Source organism: Erythrolamprus reginae, chromosome 10 (genome assembly GCF_031021105.1).
Source record: "Erythrolamprus reginae isolate rEryReg1 chromosome 10, rEryReg1.hap1, whole genome shotgun sequence".
NCBI lineage: Eukaryota > Metazoa > Chordata > Lepidosauria > Squamata > Dipsadidae > Erythrolamprus > Erythrolamprus reginae.
Genome location: NC_091959.1, coordinates 10,684,469 through 10,697,805, shown reverse-complemented (window position 1 = coordinate 10,697,805; position 13,337 = coordinate 10,684,469). Strand labels below are relative to the sequence as shown.

At 42.9% G+C, this 13,337-nt stretch overlaps 1 protein-coding gene across 2 annotated transcripts in view; it reads left to right on the top strand.

Moving 5' to 3' along the window:
* Positions 1 to 13,227, top strand: part of USP8 (ubiquitin specific peptidase 8) — a 54,735-nt gene extending 41,508 nt beyond the window's left edge. For both annotated transcript variants that reach the window (XM_070762364.1, XM_070762363.1), the window contains 5 exons: positions 2,718 to 2,928; positions 5,530 to 5,766; positions 9,015 to 9,157; positions 10,615 to 10,747; positions 12,444 to 13,227. In XM_070762364.1, coding sequence (XP_070618465.1) covers positions 2,718 to 2,928; positions 5,530 to 5,766; positions 9,015 to 9,157; positions 10,615 to 10,747; positions 12,444 to 12,629 — 910 coding nt within the window. In that variant the 3' untranslated portion in view covers positions 12,630 to 13,227. The remainder of the gene's footprint in view (positions 1 to 2,717; positions 2,929 to 5,529; positions 5,767 to 9,014; positions 9,158 to 10,614; positions 10,748 to 12,443) is intronic.
* Positions 13,228 to 13,337: the final 110 nt, after the last annotated feature.

Genomic DNA, 13,337 nt, shown 5'->3' with positions numbered 1-13,337 from the left:
AATGAAAGAGTTTGCAAGTCGGTAAGAGCTGGGAACATTGTTAGCACCTGATTAAAGCTGGAAAGAAACACTCAGAGCAAGTAAACCAATAAAAAAAACCTTAGGGCATTCTTCGCCTGATACCGCACGAATCCCAGCGACCGATAAGGTCCCACAGAGTTGGCCTTCTCCGGGTCCCATTGACTAAACAATGTCGTTTGGCGGGCCCCAGGAGAAGAGCCTTCTCTGTGGCGGCCCCGGCCCTCTGGAATCAGCTCCCCCCAGAGATTAGAACGGTCCCCCACCCTCCCTGTCTTTTGTAAACTACTCAAGACTCACTTATACCGCCAGGCATGGGGGAGTTGAGACACCTTTCCCCCAGGCTTTTTTATACTTTGTTTTATGTTTGGTATGAATGTGCTGTTTGGTTTTTTAAATAATGATAGGGTTTTACAGTGTTCCCTCACTTTTCGCAGGGGATGCGTTCCGAGACCGCCCGCGAAACTTGAATTTCCGCGAAGTAGAGATGCGGAAGTAAATACACTATTTTTGGCTATGAACAGTATCACAAGCCTTCCCTTAACACATTAAACCCCTAAATTGCAATTTCCCATTCCCTTAGCAACCATTCAGATTATTACTCACCATGTTTATTTATTAAAGTTTATTAAAAAAAATATTTATTAAAGGCAGACAAAAGTTTGGCGCTGACATATGACGTCATCGGGTGGGAAAAACCATGGTACAGTGTTCCCTCGATTTTCGCGGGGGATGCGTTCTGAGACCGCCCGCGAAAGTCGAATATCCGCGAAGTAGAGATGCGGAAGTAAATACACAATTTTTGGCTATGGACAGTATTACAACACTTTAAACCCCTAAATTACCATTTCCCATTCCCTTAACAACCATTTACTCACCATTATTACTGGTACTCACCATTGAATAGTGATCCTGATATTTATGAACATAATTATTTATTAACAATAATTATTATTTTTTATTTTTTTGCAAAAATTATTAGTTTGGCGATGACGTATGACATCATCGGATGGAGAAAAACGTGGTATAGGAAAAAAGCCGCGAAGTATTTTTTAATTAATATTTTTTGAAAAACCATGGTATAGGCTATTCGCGAAGTTTGAACCCACGAAAATCGAGGGAACACTGTATAGGGAAAAAAACCCCGCAAAGTATTTCTTAATTAATATTTTTGAAAAACCGTGGTATAGACTGTCCGCGAAGTTCGAACCCGCGAAAATCGAGGGAACACTATATGTTTTTAATATTAGATTTGTTCTACTACTATATTGTTTTTATTACTGTTGTGAGCCGCCCCGAGTCTTCAGAGAGGGGCGGCATACAAATCTAATAAATGATAATAAAAATAATAATAACAATGAAAGAACCTGCAAGGTAAAAGTTGAGAAGATTATTAGCACCTAGTTAGATCTGGGGGGGGAGGGAAGACACACCTGAATTTTCAACCTCTTTTAGGGAGGAAAAAAGTGCACCTTATACTACAAAATATACAGTAAGTCACATTGTACCCAGTGGAGCCTGTTTTTATTTAGGCTACCATGGTTAGGATTTACTTTTAACATGGGGCCAGGCCAGCTTAAGTTCATGGCTACCACAGTGCCCTCCAAGAACAATAAGAACCCATGCAGCCGCCCTGCCTAGCTGCCTTCTCTTCCGGGATCGGAGCGGTTTGCAACTAGGAAAAACATTCCCCATCTGGGATAATCAATCCAGACGGACCATATATGTTCCCTGAGGTCACCCGTGCCCCCCCTTTCCCCCCGGCATCGCTCCGTGCCCTCCAGGCAGGCGCTCCCCACTATTTGTGAACCACAGCCTTAATGGCACAATTACCCATAAGTAGTTGTCTTAAACTTGTAGGAGAGTCTTTGTAGACCTCTCTGCCCCTCTTTCCAAATGTAAAATAATGCACTTGGGGAAAAGGAATCCTCAATCTGAGTATTGTATTGGCAGTTCTGTGTTGGCAAATACTTCAAAAGAAAAGGATTTAGGGGTAATGATTTCTGACAGTCTCAAAATGGGTGAACAGTGCAGTCAGGCGGTAGGGAAAGCAAGTAGGATGCTTGGCTGCATAGCTAGAGGTCTAACAAGCAGGAAGAGGGAGATTATGATCCCGCTATATAGAATGCTGGTGAGACCACATTTGGAATACTGTGTTCAGTTCTGGAGACCTCACCTACAAAAAGATATTGACAAAATTGAACGGGTCCAAAGACAGGCTACAAGAATGGTGGAAGGTCGTAAGCATAAAACGTATCAGGAAAGACTTCATGAACTCCATCTGTATAGTCTGGAGGACAGAAGGAAAAGGGGGGACATGATCGAAACATTTAAATATATTAAAGGGTTAAATAAGGTTCAGGAGGGAAGTGTTTTTAATAGGAAAGTGAACACAAGAACAAGGGGACACAATCTGAAGTTAGTTGGGGGAAAGATCAAAAGCAACATGAGAAAATATTATTTTACTGAAAGAGTAGTAGATCCTTGGAACAAACTTCCAGCAGACGTGGTAGATAAATCCACAGTAACTGAATTTAAACATGCCTGGGATAAACATATATCCATCCTAAGATAAAATACAGGAAATAGTATAAGGGCAGACTAGATGGACCATGAGGTCTTTTTCTGCCGTCAGACTTCTATGTTTCTATGTTTCCCCAATGCTCATTTTCGCAAATGTCAATCCTTCACTTTTGCAGGTCTAATTTTTTGGGGCACAAAGGCGAAGTAGCCGAGGAGTTTGGCATCATAATGAAAGCCCTGTGGACCGGGCAGTATCGATACATCAGCCCCAAAGATTTCAAAATCACCATTGGGAAGATCAACGAGCAGTTTGCTGGGTACAGCCAGCAAGATTCTCAAGAGTTGCTCCTGTTCTTAATGGACGGCCTTCACGAAGACTTAAATAAAGTAGGTTTCCATTTTTTAAATATTTCTCATTGAAGTATCGTATAGCACTATAGACCAGTGTTTCCCAACCTTGGCAACTTGAAGATATTTGGACTTCAACTCCCAGAATTCCCCAGCCAGCGTTTGCTGGCTGGGGAATTCTGGGAGTTGAAGTCCAAATATCTTCAAGTTGCTAAGGTTGGGAAACACTGCTATAGACAACCATGAGCTGGATGGCTGAGATTCTCCATAGACCTTCTCCATGTTGGTTGGGGAATTCTCAGAGTTGAAGTCCACAAGTCTTAAATGTTTACTAAGGTTGGATACCTTGATTTAGAAGAAGGTGAAAATATTATCAAGGTCTCTGCGTTGTTTTTTCCCAAACACCATCACTCTGCTAAACAAATAATTTCCTCAACACTGTCAAACTATTTACTAAGTTTGCATTACTATTACTGTTAGTTTTTTCTTCTCATTCCTATCACCCATCTCCTCCCACTTATGACTGTATGACTGTAACTTGTTGTTTGTGTCCTTAATATTTTTATTAATGTTAATTGTTTCCTGACTGCTTATTTGACCCCTATGGCAATCATTAAGTATTTTTAATAATAATAATAATAATAATAATAATAGCCTTCTCTGTGGTGGCTCTGGAACCCACTCCCCCCAGAGATTAGAATTGCCCCCACCCTCCTTGCCTTTCGTAAACTACTTAAAACCCACCTCTGCCGCCAGGCATGGGGGAATTAAGATTCCTTTTCCCCCTAGGCCTTTACAATTTTATGCATGGTATGTTTGTTTGTATGTATGTTTGGTTTTTATATTAAGGGGTTTTTAATTCGTTTTTAGTATTGGATTATTATTGTATGCTGTCTTATTATTGCTGTTAGCCGCCCCGAGTCTTCGGAGAGGGGCGGCATATAAATCCAATGAATGAATGAATGAATGAATGAATGAATGAATGAATGAATGAATGAATGAATGAATGAATAAATAACATAAAAATAAAATAAAATATAAAATAAAATAAAATAAATTATCTACGGAGACGGGCGGCATACAAATCTAATAAATAAATAAATAAAATAAATAAATTAAATAAATTAAATAAATAAATAAAATATTGTCATTGTCAAAACAACGAATTGTCATACCTCATGATTCTTGACAAATGTATCTTTTCTTTTACGTACACTGAGAGCATATGCACCCAAGACAAATTCCTCGTGTGTTCAATCACACTTGGCCAATAAAGAATTCTATTGTATTGTATCTTTAGAACCAAATATCTATGTATGTTCTCATTCTCCATCTTTCCATGAGAAATAAATGATGAGAATCACCATTGCCTCCAAAAGTTGTGAATGCTCCAAGACTGGAAGTTTTGAAGAAGATGTTGGATAACCCTTTGTCTGAAGTAGTGTAGGGTCTCATGCCCAAGCAGCGGGTTGGACTAGAACAGGGGTAGACAAAGTTGGCCCTTCTATGACATGTGGACTTCAACTCCCAGAATTCCTGAACTATCATGAGTGGCTCAGGAATTCTGGGAGTTGAAGTCCACAAGTCATAGAAGAGCCAACTTTGCCTACCCCTGGAATAGAGGGCCTCCAAGGTCCCTTCCAACTCTGTTGTTAATACAGTGGTACCTCATGATACGAACCCCTCGTGATACGAACCCCTCGTGATACGAACCCCTCGTGATACGAACCCCTCGTGATACGAACCCAGGGTTCGGAAATTTTTTGCCTCTTCTTACGAACTTTTTTCGGCTTACGAACCCTCCGCAGATTGCAAAATGGCGCTCTGCTGGCCGCCACCGCCCGGCTGTCACCTTTTAAAACGGCCGGGGGCTTCTCGGCGTTCTCCCGAAACCGAACTTTTTGAATTCGGGAGGCCGCCGAGAAGCGCCGCCCCCCCGGCTGTCACCTTCTGAAACAGCGGGGGGGCTTCTTGGCGTTCTCCGGTCGGACGTCTTCGTGACGTCAAAGCTCCGCCCATGGAATTCCCTATTGGGATTCCCCACCTCCTTTCTAGCCTCCAGATTGGCCGAAAACGCAGCCGCTGATCGCAAAAACGGCGCTCCGCCAAGTGTCGGAGCCCGGCTGTAACCTTCTGAAACAGCTGGGAGCTTCTCGGCGGCCTCCGTAACCCAAACCCGAACCTGAACTTCCGGGTTCGGCGTTCGGGAGAACGCCGATAAACCCCCCGGCTGTTTCAGAAGGTGACAGCCAGGCAGCGGCGCTTCTCGGCGGCCTTCCGAACCCGAAAAGTTCGGGTTCAGGTTCGGGAGAACGCTGAGAAGTCCCCCGGCTGTTTTAAAAGGTGACAGCCAGGCGGCGGCGCCCAGCAGAGCGCCATTTTGGGATTTTTTATTTTATTTTTTTGCACGGATTAATCGCTTTTACATTGTTTCCTATGGGAAACAATGTTTCGTCTTACGAACGTTTCGCCTTACGAACCTACTTCCGGAACCAATTAGGTTCGTAAGACGAGGTATTACTGTATTATAGAATCTTAAATAATAATAAATGATGAATGTTATTTCTTCCTACCCAAAAGCACACCTTTCAATGCGTCAAGTGGGTATTGATAAAAATTTTCATTTTCCCGATATTCTAGGCGGACAACCGAAAGCGCTACAAAGAGGAAAACAACGACCACCTGGATGACTTCAAAGCCTCCGACCTTGCCTGGCACAAGCACAAACAGCTGAACGAATCGATCATCGTGGCCCTCTTTCAAGGCCAGTTCAAATCCACAGTGCAGTGTCTGACATGTCACAAAAAGTCGCGGACGTTTGAGGCTTTCATGTATTTATCGTTGCCGCTGGCATCCACTAGCAAGTGCAGCCTGCAGGTAGATGGAAGACTCTTTAACCAGGGGGTGAAATCCTGCAGGTTCCGGAGAACCAATTGCAGAAATTTTGAATAGTTTGGGGCTACCTTTGAAAAGTGTTGGGAAACTTCAGATCGTGCAGAATGTAGCTGCGAGAGCAGTCCTGGGCTTCCCTAGGTATGCCCATGTTTCACCATCACTCCGCAGTCTGCATTGGCTGCCGATCAATTTCCGGTCACAATTCAAAGTGTTGGTTATGACCTTTAAAGCCCTTCATGGCATTGGACCAGAATACCTCCGAGACCGCCTCCTGCCGCACGAATCCCAGCGACCGATTAGGTCCCACAGAGTGGGCCTTCTCCGGGTCCCGTCAACTAAACAATGTCGGTTGGCGGGCCCCAGGGGAAGAGCCTTCTCTGTGGCGGCCCCGACTCTCTGGAACCAACTCCCCCCGGAGATTAGAACTGCCCCTACTCTCCCTGCCTTCCGTAAACTCCTTAAAGCCCACCTTTGCCATCAGGCATGGGGGAACTGAAACACCTCCCCCGGGCATGTACAATTTATGTATGGTATGTTTGTGTGTGTGCTTGTTAGTATATTGGGGTTCTTTTTAAACTTTTTTAAATATTTAAATTTATTTGGATTTGTTACGATTTGTTATGCCTTGTTATGAGCCGCCCCGAGTCCCCGGAGAGGGGCGGCATACAAATCTAAATAATAAATAAATAAATAAATAAAACCGGCAGTAGAAATTTTGAGTAGTTGGGAGAACTGCTCTGGCTGGCCCCAGAGTGGGGTGGGAAGGGAGATTTTGCAGTATCCTTCCCCCTGCCACATCAACCAAGCCACATCTACAGAACTGGTAGTAAAAAAAAAATTGAATTTCACCACTGCTCTTAACCCCTTCCAGATTACTCTTTTGTTAAGGCAGCAAGATTCTTTTTAATATGTTTGTGAGTGACATAGGGGAAGGTTTGGTAGGGAAGGTTTGCCTATTTGCCGATGACTCTAAAGTGTGCAATAGGGTTGATATTCCTGGAGGGGTCTGTAATATGGTAAATGATTTAGCTTTACTAGATAAATGGTCAAAACAATGGAAATTGAAGTTTAATGTTTCCAAATGTAAAATAATGCACTTGGGGAAAAGGAATCCTCAATTTGAGTATTGCATTGGCAGTTCTGTGTTAGCAAAAACTTCAGAAGAGAAGGATTTAGGGGTCGTGATTTCTGAGCAGTGTGGTCGGGCAGTAGGAAAAGCAAGTAGGATGCTTGGCTGCATAGCTAGAGGTATAACAAGCAGGAAGAGGGAGATTATGATCCCGCTATATAGAGTGCAGGTGAGACCACATTTGGAATACTGTGTTCAGTTCTGGAGACCTCACCTACAAAAAGATATTGACAAAATTGAACGGGTCCAAAGACGGGCTACAAGAATGGTGGAAGGTCTTAAGCATAAAACGTATCAGGAAAGACTTCATGAACTCAATCTGTATAGTCTGGAGGACAGAAGGAAAAGGGGGGACATGATCGAAACATTTAAATATGTTAAAGGGTTAAATAAGGTCCAGGAGGGAAGTATTTTTAATAGGAAAGTGAACACAAGAACAAGGGGACACAATCTGAAGTTAGTTGGGGGAAAGATCAAAGGCAACATGAGAAAATATTATTTTACTGAAAGAGTAGTAGATCCTTGGAACAAACTTCCAGCAGACGTGGTTGGTAAATCCACAGTAACTGAATTTAAACATGCCTGGGATAAACATATATCCATCCTAAGATAAAATACAGGAAATAGTATAAGGGCAGACTAGATGGACCATGAGGTCTTTTTCTGCCGTCAGTCTTCTATGTTTCTATTTATTTATTAGATTCGTATGCCGCCCCTCTCCGTAGACTCGAAGCGGCTCACAACAGCAATAAAACAATTCATGACAAATCTAATAATTTAAAAAACATTTAAAAAACCCTGTTATTAAACAGACATACACACAAAAATACCATACATAAATTGTATAGGCCCAGGGGAGATATCTCAATTCCCCCATGCCTGGCGGCAAGGGTGGGTTTTAAGAAGTTTACAAAAGGCAAGAAGGTGTTCTAATCTCCGGGGGGAGCTGGTTCCAGAGAGTCGGGGCCGCCACAGAGAAGGCTCTTCCCCTGGGACCCGCCAAACGACATTGTTTAGTCGACGGGACCCGGAGAAGGCCAACTCTGTGAGACCTAATCGGTCGCTGGGATTCATGCGGCATTACCATTCATGAGACTGACAGCTTTATTTATGTAGTTTCTCTTCTTACCTACCAATGCTCCAAGACATGGCACGTCAAAAATAGTAAAGGCAGGATGTCCATCCCTCTTCCCACTGCCAAAAGGTTAATTCCCAAACAAACTTTTAATGGTTGAGTTATTTTATTTTTAAATAGTCTTTATTTTACTCTATACCAGGGGTGTCAAAATCAATTTCATTGAGGGCTGCATCAGGGTTGTGTTTGACCTCGGAGGGCCAAGTGGTTGTGGCCAGGGATGGGCATGATCCTGATGGACAGGATGCTAATGGAAGACAAGAGGGCCACCTCAGGCAATCTATGCACAGCCCATTTTTGGCCAGCAGAGCGCTGCTGGAGGCTGGGGAGGCCAAAAAAATGGATGCAGAGGTCCCAAACATGCTCCTCCATGGCAAATTCTCCTCCATGGCCAATTTTGTCCGGCAGAGGCATCACAGGCCAGTCCTTTGATATTCGCAGGCTGGGCCTGCAGTCCAGATTTAAGAATCCCATGGGCCAGATCCGGCCCCCAAGCCATGAGTTTCACACCCCTGTTCTATACTGTTTGTCCATCGGGTTTCTGAGATTTCACTGCATGTACAAATCAAATATATCATCCTAGTATTAAGAGCTGGGGCTTTAAGAATAAGAAAAAATAAATAAAGCCACAGGGTGCTATATTGTTGTGGCAAAAGTTTGTGTAGCACCTTGAACAAGTGATTCTGAGTTTAAGTAGTGAAGAATTACTGAAGCCACTGAAGCTGACTGTAGATCTGAAGGTCAGCGGTTCAAATCTCATCACTGGCTCAAGGTTGACTCAGCCTTCCATCCTTCCGAGGTGGGTAAAATGAGGACCCGGATTGTGGGGGCAATAGGCTGGCTCTGTTCAAAAGTGCTATTGCTAACATGTTGTAAGCCGCCCTGAGTCTAAGGAGAAGGGCGGCATAAAAATTGAATCAATCAATCAATCAATTACATGCATTTTTATTTTTTTATTATTTTCAGGAATGCCTTAGATTATTTTCCAAAGAAGAAAAGCTGACAGATAACAATCGATTTTATTGTAGCCATTGCAAAACTCGAAGAGATTCCACGAAAAAAATAGAAATATGGAAGTTGCCACCTGTCCTCTTAGTACATTTGAAAAGGTAAGGCTCAGTGTCTATATCTCTTGTGTTTCCAATTATTATGTGTGTCCAAAGCAGAGGTCTTCAAACTTGGCAACTTTAAGACTTGTGGACTTCAACTCCCAGAATTCTCAAGGTGGGAAATTCTGGAAGTTGAAGTCCACAAGTCTTAAAGTTTGCCCTCATCACCTCGAGGCTTGACTACTGTAACCATAGTTCCCTCTAAGCTGAGCAGTGAGCAATCGCTCACTTAAAAATCATCATCAACTCAGAGTTTTCCAAACCTGCCCAGAAGCCGAGAGGGAAGGAGAGAGAGGGAAGGAGAGAGAGAGGAAGAGAGAGAAACAGATAGAAAAAAGAGAGGAAGGAAAAGAGAAAGAAAAAGAATGGGAGTAAGGAAGAGGGAAAGAAAATCAAAATCTAGTTTGAAACTAGCTCAACTATTTAAGTGGCATTTTGATATTGATAGAGTTGCCCTATTATGAGCTCACTGTTATAGACACACAGTACAGTATTTTATTTTGAAATTCTCTGAGGCAAAAAAGGGGGGGGGGGGTTTATTTGTTTGTTTGTTTGTTTATTTAATATTTCTGTGCCGCCCAGTCCCGAAGGGACTGCCGCTCAGACACTATACTTTTCCGCCCCCCCCCCCCCCAAAAAAATTAGAGGGAACACTGACTGTAACGCTCTCTACATGGGGCTACCTTAGAAAAGTGTTCGGAAACTTCAGATCGTGCAGAATGCAGCTGCAAGAGCAATCATGGGCTTCCCCAAATATGCCCATGTTACACCAACACTCCGCAATCTGCATTGGTTGCCAATCAGTTTCCGGTCACAATTCAAAGTGTTGGGTATGACCTATAAAGCCCTTCATGGCATCGGACAAGATTATCTCAGGGACCGCCTTCTGCCGCACGAATCCCAGCGACCAGTTAGGTCCCACAGAGTGGGCCTTCTCCGGGTCCCGTCAACTAAACAATGCCGCTTGGCGGGACCCAGGGGAAGAGCCTTCTCTGTGGCGGCCCTGACCCTCTGGAACCAACTCCCTCCAGAGATTAGAATTGCTCCCACCCTCCTTGCCTTTCGTAAGCTTCTTAAAACCCACCTCTGCCGCCAGGCATGGGGGAACTGAGATACTCTTTCCCCCTAGGCCTTTACAATTTTATGCATGGTATGTCTGTCTGTATGTATGTTTAGTTTTACAATAGGGGTTTTGAACTGTTTATATTGGATTGTCATCTGCTGTTTACTACTGTTGTTAGCCGCCCCGAGTCTACGGAGAGGGGCGGCATACAAATCCAATAAAATCAAAATCAATCAAAAAAATAAAAAAGGTGCCAAGTTTGGGGACCCCTGGTCCAGAATCACCCTTGGCGAGACAGGTAGCTATATAGATGTTATTAATTAATGAACAAATATTGGTTCCTTTTGCTAGACCCATCATTGCCTAATGTTTACTTCCTGTTGCTGATGGTTAGGTTTTCATACGATGGGCGGTGGAAACAGAAGCTTCAAACATCTGTTGATTTCCCTTTGGAGAACCTTGACCTGTCACAATACGTCATTGGTCCCAAGAGTAATTTGAAGAGATATAACCTGTTTTCAGTCTCCGTAAGTAACAGCCCTATGAATTTATTGTTGGTGATGGAGGTGGTGCAGTGGTTAAAAGGCAGTGTTACAGGTGAACTCTGCCTACAGTCTGTAGTTCAATCCACTGAGGACCCAGAGTGTTGGGGGGCAAATATGCTGACTCTATAAATAGCTTAGAGGGGGCTGTAAAAGCATTGGGGAAGCGGTATATAAGTCTAAGTGTTATTGCTATTTATTTATTTATTTATTTATTTATTTATTACTTAGATTTGTATGCCGCCCCTCTCCGAAGACTCTCAGTCACTAAGTCGTGTCCAACTTTTGAAAACCCCATGGTCCACCGCATGCCAGGTTCCCATCCTCCACTGTCTTATGCAGAGATTAGAATTGCCCCCACCTTCCTTGTCTTTCGTAAACTTCTTAAAACCCACCTTTGCCGCCAGGTTTGGGGAAATTGAGACATTCTTTCCCCCTAGGCCTTTACAATTTACGCATAGTATGTCTGTATGTATGCTTGGTTTTTATAATAAGGGTTTTTTTTAGTTATTTTAGTACAGTGGTAGCTCGAGATACGAGTTTAATTCGTTCCGGACCTGGGCTCTTAAGTCGAGCAGCTCTTATCTCGAACGACTTTTCCCCATAGGAATTAATGTAAATAATTTTAATTGGTTCCAGCCCTCAAAAAACTCACAAAGTTAGTCTAAATTATGCAGAAAGACATGTTTTTAATGAAGAAATGTACATGTACATATAAATGAATAATGAAGTTTCTTTCACTTAACTTGTAAACTTTCTTAAACTTTTAAATTTACATATGTTCAACTTCTCTGCCACCCAATCCTGTAGGACAGAGGTCCCCAACCCTTTTTGCACCAGGGACCGGCTTTAAGCGATCAAGAGAGGAATGGGTGAATGAATGGACGGAGGGTGGGAAGGAAGGAAGGAAAGAGGGAAGGGACAGGAACAGAGGAAGGAAGCAAGGAAACTTATGAAAGGGGAGAGTAAGAGAGGAATGAGTGAAGGGAGGGAGGGAGGGAAGAAGGTGGGAAGGAGAAAGAAAAGAAGAAATAGAGGAAGGGAAGGTAAAAGAGAGAAAGAAAAAGAAAGAAAGAAAGAAAGAAAGAAAGAGGGAAGGGAAGGGACAGGAACAGAGGAAGGAAGCAAGGAAACTTATGAAAGGGGAGAGTAAGAGAGGAATGAGTGAAGGGAGGGAGGGAGGGAAGAAGGTGGGAAGGAGAAAGAAAAGAAGAAATAGAGGAAGGGAAGGTAAAAGAGAGAAAGAAAAAGAGCAAGAAAGAAAGCTGCAAGCACCCCCCCGTGCCCCCCAGGCCGGCTGCAACCTTTTAAAACACGCGCGCCGCTTCGCAGCTGTCTCCTGAAGCCGAATGCGGAAGTTAGCGTTTGGCTTCAGGAGACAGCTCCTTGGCGCTTGTATCTCGAATTTGGACTTGTAAGTAGAACAAAAATATCTCTCCCCTCCCAGCTCTTATCTCGAGTTGCTCTTAAGTAGAGCAGCTCTTATGTCGGGGTTCCATTGTATTGGATTGGATTGTTACATGCTGTTTTTATCATTGTTGTTAGCCGCCCCGAGTCTACGGAGAGGGGCGGGATACAAATCCAATAAATAAATAAATAAATAAATAAATAAATAAATAAATAAATAAATAATGTAATTTCCCTGAAACACTTGAACCTAATTTTTTTGTTTCTTCCACAGAACCATTATGGAGGGCTCGATGGTGGACACTACACAGCTTACTGCAAGAATGCTTCCAAGCAACGATGGTATAAATTTGATGACCACGAAGTGTCCGACATCTCTGCATCCTCAGTGAAGTCTTCAGCCGCTTATATTCTCTTTTATACTTCTTACGAACAGCGGGCTGCAGATGTAGCCACTTAAAGGAAGGGCCGAAAGCTGCGGGCTGCAGATGTAGCCACTTAAAGGGAAAGGCCGAAAGATGCGCTAGCTGGTTTATAAATTACTGAGCTGAGACCAATGTAAAGTTGTCTAAAAGAGAGGGCTGCAGCAATTCCTTATCCAAAAATGTATTTTAGTGCTATTGCTGAAAATTAAATTATTAACTCTGCTGCTTTGTATGGAATAATGTGTTTCAAACCGACTTATTTGCAGCTACGCTTGAAAAATTATAAATCTTGCTTAGTCCCTTTGAAAAGTGTTAAGAGTTGGATTGGAGATTGTCCTAAAATTCAATGCGTATCTTCCTTTCCTCTTTCCCACATTTATGGCCTTGACACACTAACCTTAAAGCTTGATTCTACTGTGAATATCTTAGCCAGAGATAAAGGTTCGAATGAACGTGTACATACCGATTGCAAAATTGCACATCCAACATGTATATAATAAAAGAGATCCAATCCTTTGACAAGAATGGCTAAGAGAGGGAGGGTTGTTTTGTCAAACTAGGTTTCTGTGTGTCTTATCTCCGCACTTTACAATGTACTCTGGAAGACTGAAGCATTACATGATTTTTAATATGCGTTTTGGATCTGTGTCTTTTTTAAAAAAAAAAAAAACCAAAATCTTACAGGATGGTTTCAAATGGCATTGGCCTGATAGCTGTTCCTTGCTTTGAAATTTAACCCCAAC